The 12,521-nt window shown below is 31.3% G+C and overlaps 1 protein-coding gene across 2 annotated transcripts; it reads left to right on the top strand.

Annotated features, from left to right (window-relative positions):
* The first annotated feature begins 651 nt into the window (after positions 1 to 651).
* LOC111424428 (tubulin beta-1 chain-like) lies at positions 652 to 9,367 on the top strand. Of its 2 annotated transcripts, none has more exons than XR_011640939.1 (2): positions 652 to 1,319; positions 6,277 to 7,605. XR_011640939.1 is itself a non-coding variant. In XM_023057950.2 (2 exons), the coding sequence occupies exons 1-2, from the start codon at positions 1,263 to 1,265 to the stop codon at positions 8,896 to 8,898; spliced, it is 1,344 nt and encodes a 447-aa protein (XP_022913718.1). In that variant the 5' UTR covers positions 1,128 to 1,262; the 3' UTR covers positions 8,899 to 9,367. The 2 variants fall into 2 exon arrangements, 1 of the variants encoding a protein (XP_022913718.1); XM_023057950.2 differs by lacking the exon at positions 6,277 to 7,605 and adding an exon at positions 7,612 to 9,367 and having other exon boundaries at positions 1,128 to 1,319.
* Positions 9,368 to 12,521: the final 3,154 nt, after the last annotated feature.

Below are 12,521 nucleotides of genomic sequence, written 5' to 3'. Positions count from 1 at the left end.
AACATTCTATCGTTGATGGAGGACTTCTAAATTCTGAACGATACATAACAAACATTTTAGAACCTTTTGCACCTTACATTGGCGATGGGTTCATTCTTATGCAGGATAATGCGAGGCCACATGCGGCACATATTGTTACTGAATATTTAAATTATGTTAATAATATTCAAGTCCTCGGTGGCCAGCTTGTAGTCCAGATCTGAACCCAATGGAGCATCTTTGGGACATAATAAAACAGAGAATTAGAAGTCAGCATTCACCACCTAACAGCTTAGATGAGCTGCGACAAAGTCTTATTCGCGTATGGGAAGATATCCCTCAAGATATCATCAGATCTCTCATTGAAAGTATGCCACGACGATGTCAGGCTACAATAACAGCCAAAGAGTTCTTTGTGTTCGTAACAATAATAATAATTCTGTTTATGTATTCTATTTATGTTTTTCAAAATGTATGATAATTTTGACTTTAATTATAATAAATCGAAATATATAAGTGATGCGTTAATTTTGGGATTAAGTGTAGTTCTGTTGCTACCTGAGTTTGATGAAGAATTCTATGTAGAGTACTCAAAAATTAAAAGATAAAACTCACTATCTTGGTCAAAATACAAATCGAGATAAGAGATCTGCAGCATCAATACGTAAAGTCTCATATGTTTTAAGATAGTGCAAATGTCTTTTGTAATGTACAAACGAATTATTGATATTATAATTAGATAATAATAATAATAACTCAGTCTGATAAGGTGCAACTTTATAAATTTATTAATACTCATAAAAATAAATTAGAATGAATAAACATCAAGATGTAGATAAGTAGAAGTGCTTATACTTCAGTGAGTAAATTAAGTAAATATTGTTGTAAGTTTCAATGATGAAAGATTAGAATTTGTGAAACTTGTATTGATTGCATGTTTGCAGAAAAATAAATTATTTCATTAGAATAGGATATTTGGCAGCAAATAAAATCTCTACTAAGTCACTTTAGGAATAATATTTATAAATGAAATAGTTAATAAATGATTTAATTTTATTTTTTGCGTTTAAATTCAAATGAATGTTTCGAGAACTCTACCGGGACGCTTAAGTACTGAAAAAGACGTTATACGCGACGCTATGCGCGGTAGGGATTGAGCTGTAGGAGATGAGCGAGTTCGTTCCATTCTGCATTGATTCCTAGTCGAGTGAGCGAGCCATTTTTGTTTCTTCCGAAATCAAATCAATCTTGTTCGTTTTTTAATACATATTAACTAAAAGAAAATGAGGGAAATCGTCCATGTTCAAGCTGGCCAGTGCGGTAACCAAATTGGATCGAAGGTGAGTTAATATTAACAATTTTTGTATTAACTAGCCGGCTTTGTACGTTGCGTTCGTTGGCATTCGGCCAGCGCCTTTTTCCTCGTGGCTAAGAGCTGAACGTTTGAGGTTAAACCGGGTTAAAGTTTCCGGGTTCGACCACAATTATTAAAGAAAATCCCTTTTTTCAATTCCACATCGATTTTTTCCTTAAACAATTTAATTTAATTACTATACGTTCAGTTATGTAACCATTTTTTTTTCAAACACGTTAGGTGTGTTCATCAATTTCGAAACTTAAATTTAATTACTGATATTGCAACCGTCATTTATTTTTTTTTTTATTTCGGCGAAGTGTTTGTGATTATATATAAAATGAATCGATTTTGTTATCTTTAACGGAATCGATATTGATCTTTATTCCTAGTAATTTTGTTGGTTTAAAAAAAATAATGCAACGTCCATTTTGAATTTGCCGACAAAAGTGACCGTTAAAACTTATTACAGTAGTAGTTTTGTAAATAATGCTGATAAAACGAGGTTTGAATTGAATTTGGCGATAAGCGTCAGCGTAACCGTTCGTTTTAACCGTTAGAATTCAAAAGCAGATGCGATAGGTCAAGAGAAACTGAACGATGGAAATCTATGTGACTCATTTATGTACATATATATCTCTTAGTCAGAATATAATAATAAAAAAATTAAGTATATATGTTTTATGATTAATTTTTTTATTTGATTATAGAGAGAAAAGATTTTTATTAACAACAATTATTGTTATATATATAGAATAGGGCTAAATGTCATTTCAATTATCATATTATACAGTGTTCATCAAAAAGTTAGCAACACCCTATTTTTCGGATTCGTTGCATCTACGTTTCTTTTTTTTTTATACGGGATATATTGATCTTTCGATCTAAAATATTTTCACGACGGTCGTCATTTCCGCTCCACCGGAAGTAGACCACAAAATCAGTACATATTTTAAAAGATGATAAAAAAACTGTACGTCACTGTACAGGCTGGTTCAAATTTGATGTCCGACTACTATGATAATTTTCGTTTTCTTAATTCGCCTATTAAATTCGTTATTTTTTCTGATTACAGAAATATAGGGTTTAACAGGTCAATTTCTTATTGTTTTAGAATAAAGCTAAAAATAAACTTGTTTTTAGTGTTGTTAAAAAAAAATTAAATTTACAGTTTCCTGTAAATTATAACTGAAAATTAAAAAAAACATATTTCTGATATTTGAATCAACTACATTTGTTGAACTATTTAATTTATATTTGTTTTACACAAAAGTTGGAATAGATTGCATTATTTTACATTTTTTATTAATATTTAATTTTATTATTAAATGACTTAATAAATTATTGATAGATGGCACTCTTTTTTTTTAATTTCAATTAAACATAGCAACATTTGTTGTATTCAAAAAGTTTCGGAAGTGTCGAATTAAAAATCCTGTTTTTTTAATACGGATTACGAAAAGTTTAATATTTTAGAAAATAAAGTAAATTTTATATAAATTTTTAGTAGAATAGTTTTTAGTTATAGTACCGTAATTTACAGGGAACTGTAAATTAAATTCCTTTAACGACACTAAAAAAAAGTTTATTTTTAGCTTTATTCTAAAACAATAAGAAATAGACCTATCTAACCCCATATTTTTGTAATCAGAAAAAATTAAAGAATTTAATAAGCGAATAGTAGCCAAAAAAATTTTTTCGGTTTTAGATTTTGAGATTTTATGACAATTTTTGTTTTTTTAAATGAAAACAACCACTGATTATTCGCTTATTAAATTCGTTATTTTTTCTGATTACAGAAATATAGGGTTTAACAGGTCAATTTTTTATTGTTTTAGAATAAAGCTAAAAATAAACTTTTTTTTAGTGTTGTTAAAAAAAAATTAAATTTACAGTTTCCTGTAAATTATAACTAAAAATTAAAAAAAACATATTTCTGATATTTGAATCAAATACATTTGTTGAACTATTTAATTTATATTTGTTTTACACGAAAGTTGGAATAGATTGCATTATTTCACATTTTTTATTAATATTTAATATTATTATTAAATGACTTAATAAATTATTGATAGATGGCACTCTTTTTTTTTGTATTTCAATTAAACATAGCAACATTTGTTGTATTCAAAAATTTTCGGAAGTGTCGAATTAAAAATCCTGTTTTTTTAAGACGGATTACGAAAAGTTTAATATTTTAGAAAATAAAGTAAATTTTATATAAATTTTTAGTAGAATAGTTTTTAGTTACAGTACCGTAATTTACAGGAAACTGTAAATTTAATTTCTTTGACGACACTAAAAAAAAAGTTTATTTTTAGCTTTATTCTAAAACGATAAGAAATAGACCTATCTAACCCCATATTTTTGTAATCAGAAAAAAATAAAGAATTTAATAAGCGAATAGTAACCAAAAAAAATTTTTCGGTTTTAGATTTTGAGATTTTATGACAATTTTCGTTTTTTTAAGTGGAAACAACCACTGCTTATTCGCTTTTTAAATTCGTTATTTTTTTCTGATTACAAAAATATAGGGTTCGATAGGTCTATTTCTTATTATTTTAGAATAAATCTAAAAATAAACTTTTTTAAAATTTACAGTTTCCTGTAAATTATGGGGCGGTATTTAAATTACCGGGTATTATTTTTCTGGTATATTTCGGAAATATTTAATGGATTGCATTGTTTTGGATTGGAGAAACGTTTTTTTAATTTTGAGCATAATTTACAGGAAACTGCACCGTTTTGGAATCCTCACTATAGTATTTATGTTAATAGAATGGAGAGAGTTCACTTTAGGTTTCTGAAATACCTTTCCTATCAATTCCGGCATCCCTATACAGATTATTTGTCTGCCTGCCAAATCTATGATATGCCCACGCTTCAGCAGCGTAGATATTGTAGTGATGATCGCGTCCTGTACAGGTTGGTCAATGGTTATTGCGATATCTTCTCTCAAGAATTGACTTGCATGTTCCACCTCGTCGGTTACGATATGATTTCTTATTTTACGTACCAACAGCTCGAACCAGTTCTTATAAGAATTCTCCAACCGTACGGATGGAAAGAGCAGTAGATCGCCTTAAGTTGGATATACTTTCCCTCATGCCAAACAATTTTAGACGTGTTATTCGAAGCGCCAAACTCAGTTTTGTACCTAGATAGGATTAATTTTCGTCGTGACGTAGTACCTTTTGTTAAGTTACATATGTGTAGTATAGTTGTGAGGTAGCTCCTAATGGAACTTGTCCTGTCACTACCTCCATGTATGAATAAATAAATAATTAGCTGTGTAGGTCTATGTTATGCTAAATGATCAAAACTTGAAGTACATATGATAATTAGTCAAAAGATACATGATACTTGCTTTGTTGACCAGATCTGCTTGATGTAATATTAATCACTAAGCAATCTAGAGTTATCCTTGGGAAACCCTTCGAATTTTTTGGACATCCTTGGATTTTTTTTGATATATGCTTGAAAATCTAATTACTTAGCTAACTCTGAAAAGGTTGTAATGGCCCTTAAAGTTGCTAGAAACTTCTGATTGTAGTCTCTAAATTTATTTGGTAATTTAAAAAAAATCTTTTGTAATGACTTGGAAAATACATGGATGTGTTTTTAGTAATTTTGGCTATACTTGGAAAGTACTTCGAAATTGTTACAAAACTTATGCATATTTGGAAGTCAAATGAAAATCATCTAAAAATCTGGATATCTGCAGAAATATCTGAGAAAATCTTACCATTTCTTCTGGAAATACTTGGAAATAGTCATAAAGTCTATGAAAATCTCGAATATCTATAAACTGCCATTTCAAATTAGGTGGTAAACATCCGAGCTTAGTCTTGAAAAATGGTGAACGGTCAAGTTTAAACACGTTAAGAATAGCTCAACAGGATAGATTATTGTTAAAGATAAATCTTCAAAATTCCAACCTTCACAATGATTTTGATATTTTTGGTCTTATTAATCAACTGAAACCAGAACTAGTAGTAGCACTAGAACTAACACTAGACCTGAAACTAGAAACATTCGGGTTTAGCCGCACGTCTCTCAAGAGGGCTAACCCGAATGATTCTAGTCTAGGTCTTGTGTTAGTTCTAGTGATAATGCTAGTGCAAAACTCGAACTAACACTAGACCGAGAACTAGAAACATTCGGGTTTAGCCGCACGTCTCTCAAGACGGCTAAACCCGAATGATTCTAGTTCTAGGTTGAGTGTTAGTTCTAATGTCAGTGTTAACTCTAGTTTTAGTTGTTATTCCGTCGAGGTGTGCACCTGTTTCTGAGATGCAGTAGTTCTTTTAGATTCTATCATCGTTGGTATAAATATAAAGTCACGTAGAGGGAACGCAAATGTGTAGATAGTTGTCCGAATTTTTGTGTCATTAAAATTATTCATTCAAACAGTTTAAAGTACAAATTAAAAAAATTTCATATACAGTGTGTCCCAGGATAGATGTTACAAGAATATATTAGGTATAATGACATAAAAATTTTTGAAATGTATTATAATGCTAAGGAATTATAATTAATTATATATTACTTAAAATTCTCTCCATACCAAGCAGTGCTTAATTCCTTAGACTTAAAATAAAATTAAAAAATTTTTAAGTCATTGTACCTCTTGTAACATCTATTCTGGGACACACTGTATAACGAACTTTTGGCTATAACGAACATTTTCTTTCTCGTATTAATCCGTTATATCGAGGTTTTACCGTACTAACATATTTTTGCCTTAAAATGTCCTACTTTTTTATTTAATTATCGGTATTTATCAAATTTATGCACGGTAACGTCAGGTTTATTTTTAGGAATTATTATATCAGTTGTACATGTGGTTTGGTTTTCCGTTAGGTTTATTGCCTCATCAAGGACAATATTCTACATAAAAACCATTAACATTTAATTTTTTTATCTTTTATATATTTTTATAGTTTTGGGAAATAATTTCTGATGAACATGGAATTGACCCAACGGGAGCTTACATTTCTCCAATCCAAAACAATGCAATCCATTAAATATTTCCGTATTAACAGTTAGTGTAATAAACATAATTATTTGTTTTTAAATACCAGAAAAATAATACCCCGTAATTTAAATATCACTCCGTAATTTACAGGAAACTGTAAATTTAATTTCTTTGACGGCACTAAAAAAAAGTTTATTTTTAGCTTTATTCTAAAACGATAAGAAATAGACCTATCTAACCCCATATTTTTGTAATCAGAAAAAAATAAAGAATTTAATAAGCGAATAGTAGTCAAAAAATTTTTTTCGGTTTTAGATTTTGAGATTTTATGACAATTTTCGTTTTTTTAAATGGAAACAACCACTGATTATTCGCTTATTAAATTCGTTATTTTTTTCTGATTACAAAAATATAGGGTTTAACAGGTCTATTTTTTATTGTTTTAGAATAAAGCTAAAAATAAACTTTTTTTTAGTGTCGTCAAAGAAATTAAATTTACAGTTTCCTGTAAATTACTTATTTAATTACTTATTATTTATTTTTAGGAATTATTATATCAGTTGTACATGTAGTTTGGTTTTCCGTTAGGTTTATTGCCTCATCAAGGACAATATTCTACATAAAACCCATTAACATTTAATTTTTTTTCTATAAGTCATTAAATTATCTTTTATATATTTTTATAGTTTTGGGAAATAATTTCTGATGAACATGGAATTGACCCAACGGGAGCTTACATTTCTCCAATCCCAAACAATGCAATCCATTAAATATTTCCGTATTAACCGTTGGTGTAATAAACATAATTATTTGTTTTTAAATACCAGAAAAATAATACCCCGTAATTTAAATACCACCCCGTAATTTACAGGAAACTGTAAATTTAGATTTTGAGATTTTATGACAATTTTCGTTTTTTTAAATGGAAACAACCACTGATTATTCGCTTATTAAATTCGTTATTTTTTTCTGATTACAAAAATATAGGGTTTAACAGGTCTATTTCTTATTGTTTTAGAATAAAGCTAAAAATAAACTTTTTTTTAGTGTCGTTAAAAAATTAAATTTACAGTTTCCTGTAAATTATAACTAAAAATTGAAAAAACATATTGTGTCATTTGAATCAAATACATTTGTTGAACTATTTAATTTATATTTGTTTTACACAAAAGTTGGAATAGATTGCATTAATTCACATTTTTTATTAATATTTAATATTATTATTAAATGACTTAATAAATTATTGATAGATGGCGGTCATATATTTTTTAAATTCAATTAATTTTATATATTTTTATAGTTTTGGGAAATAATTTCTGATGAACATGGAATCGACCCAACTGGAGCTTACCACGGAGATTCTGAACTCCAATTAGAAAGAATAAACGTGTATTACAATGAAGCGTCAGGAGGAAATTACGTTCCACGAGCCGTTCTGGTTGATTTAGAACCAGGTACAATGGACTCTGTAAGATCCGGTCCGTACGGTCAGCTTTTCCGCCCAGATAACTTTGTCTTTGGACAATCGGGAGCTGGTAATAACTGGGCTAAAGGTCATTATACCGAAGGGGCGGAATTAGTTGATTCTGTTTTGGATGTTATCCGTAAAGAAGCCGAATCGTGCGATTGTCTCCAAGGATTCCAATTGACACATTCTTTGGGTGGTGGTACTGGATCTGGAATGGGAACGTTACTTATTTCAAAAATTAGGGAAGAATATCCAGATAGAATTATGAATTCTTATTCGGTTGTTCCATCGCCAAAAGTATCAGATACAGTTGTTGAACCTTATAACGCTACTCTTTCTATTCATCAATTGGTTGAAAACACAGATGAAACTTTCTGTATTGATAATGAAGCTTTATATGATATCTGCTTCAGAACGTTAAAATTACAAACACCAACTTACGGCGATTTGAACCATTTGGTATCGCTCACTATGTCTGGAGTCACCACTTGTCTTCGTTTCCCTGGTCAATTAAATGCAGATTTAAGAAAACTTGCTGTAAATATGGTTCCATTCCCGCGTCTTCACTTCTTCATGACCGGATTTGCTCCGTTAACCTCTAGAGGAAGTCAACAATACAGAGCTTTAACCGTACCAGAACTTACTCAACAAATGTTTGATGCCAAAAACATGATGGCCGCTTGCGATCCAAGGCATGGAAGATATTTAACGGTAGCTTCTATTTTCAGAGGTAGAATGTCTATGAAAGAAGTCGATGAACAAATGCTTAACATCCAAAATAAGAATAGCAGCTATTTCGTTGAATGGATTCCAAATAACGTTAAAACCGCTGTTTGCGATATTCCACCCAGAGGGTTAAAAATGTCCGCAACATTTATTGGAAATTCAACAGCTATTCAAGAATTATTTAAACGCATATCCGAACAATTTACTGCTATGTTCCGTAGAAAGGCTTTCTTGCATTGGTACACTGGCGAAGGTATGGATGAAATGGAATTTACTGAAGCCGAATCGAACATGAACGATTTAGTCTCTGAATATCAACAGTACCAAGACGCAACTGCCGACGATGACGTTGAATTTGAAGAAGAACAAGAAGGTGAAGTCGAAGAAAATTAAGCGAACCCATATTCGAATAATACTAACTTTTTTTTTTAATTATTATCTTGTTTCATATTTTTGTACAGTTTGCAAATTCTTTAGAATGTTAACGCATTAAACCAAATCAAAACTGAACGTGTTTTACTGTGCATATTTCTTAATTTAAATTTGTTTTGTTCCGTCTGTTTACACGTTATTGTTAAGAAATTATAGTATAAAGGAAAAGCACTGATTGTAATTTATAATGAATAAAGAAATGCATTTATGTCGTTGGCGAGTTAAGAGTAAGAATGTATCCGTTAAAAAAAGTGTTGTTCATATTTTTTTTGCACATTAAAGCATTTTTAGGTCTGATTATACTTTGCTCAATAAATCTTTGTATTTTGTTGCTACGTTTTCATATTCGAACAAGTCGAGTTTTGATATAACTTGGTTATTAATGTTCGCAAAATTCTAAGTTAACATAATAAAACAATATTAAACTATATATGCCGTTTTATTTCATCAAATGTATACAATTATATAAGTAGTAATTTTTACAAGAGGAATATATATATTTTAAAAAAATATAAATTAGAAATTGTATTATTAGGCACGGTTATTTCAAGTTTAATTCTTTTATTTACCAATTAAACAAGTTCCTAAGTATTAGTGGTGGGGTACACATTTTTATATAAAATTAGCTCTCTAATAAATTAATTGAAACTTTAAAATTACTTGTATTTATGACAAGGCGTTGCAAGGAAACAAATATTAATTTAATTATAACTAATAGAAACAACGTAACAATACATAAAAGTTAATACAGCGATTTAATTTATTTTAGTTATAGTGAATTAAGAGCTAAATAGCTCTGAAAGCGAACATTATGGTGATTCTAGGAATGCCTAGAAGTTGCTAGTAAATTAGAAGGTCTTGTGCTTATCAGAAAAGACAATGTTAATAAAAAGAAAGAATATACGTACAAGATTCAGTAATATACTTAATCATTTTTCAGTTTATTGGCAGTTATTTGTAAATGAGGTGATTCTAGATATAGATTAAAAGAACCAACCCGAATGATTCTAGTTTTACACGTGCACTGTTACTAGGACTAATCCTAGAACTAGAAACTATCACTAGAACTATCACAAGACCTAGAACTAGAATCATTCGGGTTTAGCCGTCTTGAGAGACGTGCGTCTAAACCTGAATGTTTCTAGTTCTAGGTCTAGTGTTAGTTATATTTTTCCACTATCACTAGAACTAACACATGACCTAGAATTAGAAGCAGTCGGGCTTAGCTGTCTTTAGACGCACGGCTAAACCCGAATGTTTCTAGTTCTAGTGTTAGTTCTAGTTTTGTACTATTACTAGAACTAACACAAGACCTTGAACTAGAATCAGTCGGGCTTAGCCGTCTTTAGACGCACGGCTAAACCCGAATGTTTCTAGTTCTAGGTCTAGTGTTAGTTCTAGTGATAGTGCAAGTGTAAAACTAGAACTAACACTATACCTAGAACTAGAAACATTTGGGTTTAGCCCTCTTTACAGTTGTGCGGCTAAACCCAAATGATTCTAGTTCTAGGTAAGTTTTACACTAGAAGTATCACAAGACCTAGAACTAGAATCATTCGGGTTTAGCCGTCTTGAGAGACGTGCGGCTAAACCCGAATGTTTCTAGTTCTAGGTCTAGTGTTAGTTCTAGTTTACACTAGCAATATTACTAGAACTATCACAAGACCTAGAACTAGAATCATTCGGGTTTAGTCGTCTTGAGAGACGTGCGACTAAATCCGAATGTTTCTAGTTCTCGGTCTAGTGTGAGTTCTAGTTTTGCACTATCACTAGAACTAACATAAGACCTAGAACTAGAATCATTCGGGTTTAGCCGTCTTGAGGGACGTGCGGCTAAATCCGAATGTTTCTAGTTCTCGGTCTAGTGTTAGTTCTAGTTTTGCACTATCACTAGAACTAACACAAGACCTAGAATTAGAATCATTCGGGTTTAGCCGTCTTGAGAGACGTGCGGCTAAACCTGAATGTTTCTAGTTCTAGGTCTATTGTTAGTTATATTTTTACATTATCAATAGAACTAACACAAGACCTAGAACTAGAATCATTCGGGTTTAGCCGTCTTGGGAGACGTGCGGCTAAACCTGAATGTTTCTAGTTCTAGGTCTATTATTAGTTTTATTTTTACACTATCACTAGAACTAGCACATGACCTAGAACTAGAATCAGTCGGGCTTAGCTATCTTTAGACGCATGGCTAAACCCGAATGTTTCTAGTTCTAGTGTTAGTTCTAATTTTGCACTATCACTAGAACTAACACAAAACCTTGAACTAGAATCATTCGGGTTTAGCCGTCTTGAGAGACGTGCGGCTAAACCTGAATGTTTCTAGTTCTAGGTCTATTATTAGTTGTATTTTTACACTATCACTAGAACTAGCACATGACCTAGAACTAGAATCAGTCGGGCTTAGCTATCTTTAGACGCATGGCTAAACCCGAATGTTTCTAGTTCTAGTGTTAGTTCTAATTTTGCACTATCACTAGAACTAACACAAAACCTTGAACTAGAATCATTCGGGTTTAGCCGTCTTGAGAGACGTGCGGCTAAACCTGAATGTTTCTAGTTCTAGGTCTAGTGTTAGTTATATTTTTACATTATCAATAGAACTAACACAAGACCTAGAACTAGAATCATTCGGGTTTAGCCGTCTTGAGAGACGTGCGGCTAAATCCGAATGTTTCTAGTTCTCGGTCTAGTGTTAGTTCTAGTTTTGCACTAGCACGATCACTAAAACTAATACAAGACCTAGAACTAGAATCATTCGGGTTTAGCCGTCTTGAGAGACGTGCGGCTAAACCGGAATGATTCTAGTTCTAGGTCTTGTGTTAGTTCTAGTGATACTATAAAACTATAACTAACACTAGAACTAGAAACATTCGGGTTTAGCCGATCCTCTCTTAAGACGGCTGGTAGGTAGCACTAATTAGCATAAAACATCACTATGTTGCATATTTTTATTGAACTAAAGCTAGAACTAACACTAGACCTAGAACTAGAAAGTATCGGGTTTAGCTAGTTATGCTTTAGATAGCATAAAATAGAAGTAGAATCATTCGGGTTTAGTCGTCTTGCCAGACGTGCGGCTAAATCCGAATGTTTCTAGTTCTCAGTCTAGTGTCAGTTCTAGTTTTGCATTAGCAATATCACTAGAACTAACAACATTCGGATTTAGCCGAACATCTGTCAAGACGGCTAAATTCGAATGATTCTAGTTCTAGGTTTAGTGTTGCTTCCAAATTTAAACTTGAGAGATCTGAACAGCCAACAAACAAGTTTGATTGTAAAGTATTACTAGGATTGCTATATTTAGGTTGTATCAAGAGTTCCAGGGATAGAACTGTTTGTGGATTATACACTTTCGACCTAAATGCTGTTGGCTAAAGAAAATGCCATGTGGATCAAGATGAGGTTTGAATTGTACTCAACATTTCAAAGCAAGTAAATGAACGACTATCTCATTTGTACTGCCACTGGGCAACTAAAAGGCAAAAAAATATCATTTGGTATCACTTCTCAACAAAAGAGATACTTATTAAGAAAAAGCGAATTAAAAACAGGAAAGTTAAAAAACGTGTTCACAAATA

This window comes from Onthophagus taurus, chromosome 7 (assembly GCF_036711975.1).
Source record: "Onthophagus taurus isolate NC chromosome 7, IU_Otau_3.0, whole genome shotgun sequence".
NCBI classification, from domain to species: Eukaryota; Metazoa; Arthropoda; class Insecta; order Coleoptera; family Scarabaeidae; genus Onthophagus; species Onthophagus taurus.
This window is presented reverse-complemented; position numbering and strand designations above follow the sequence as displayed.

Bases quoted from the DNA above. Each gene is read 5' to 3' on its own strand.
- LOC111424428 (XM_023057950.2), top strand. From the start codon at position 1,263: ATGAGGGAAATCGTCCATGTTCAAGCTGGCCAGTGCGGTAACCAAATT. The intron at 1,320-7,611 runs GTGAGTTAATAT...ATATTTTTATAG, and splicing joins GTAACCAAATTGGATCGAAG to TTTTGGGAAATAATTTCTGA.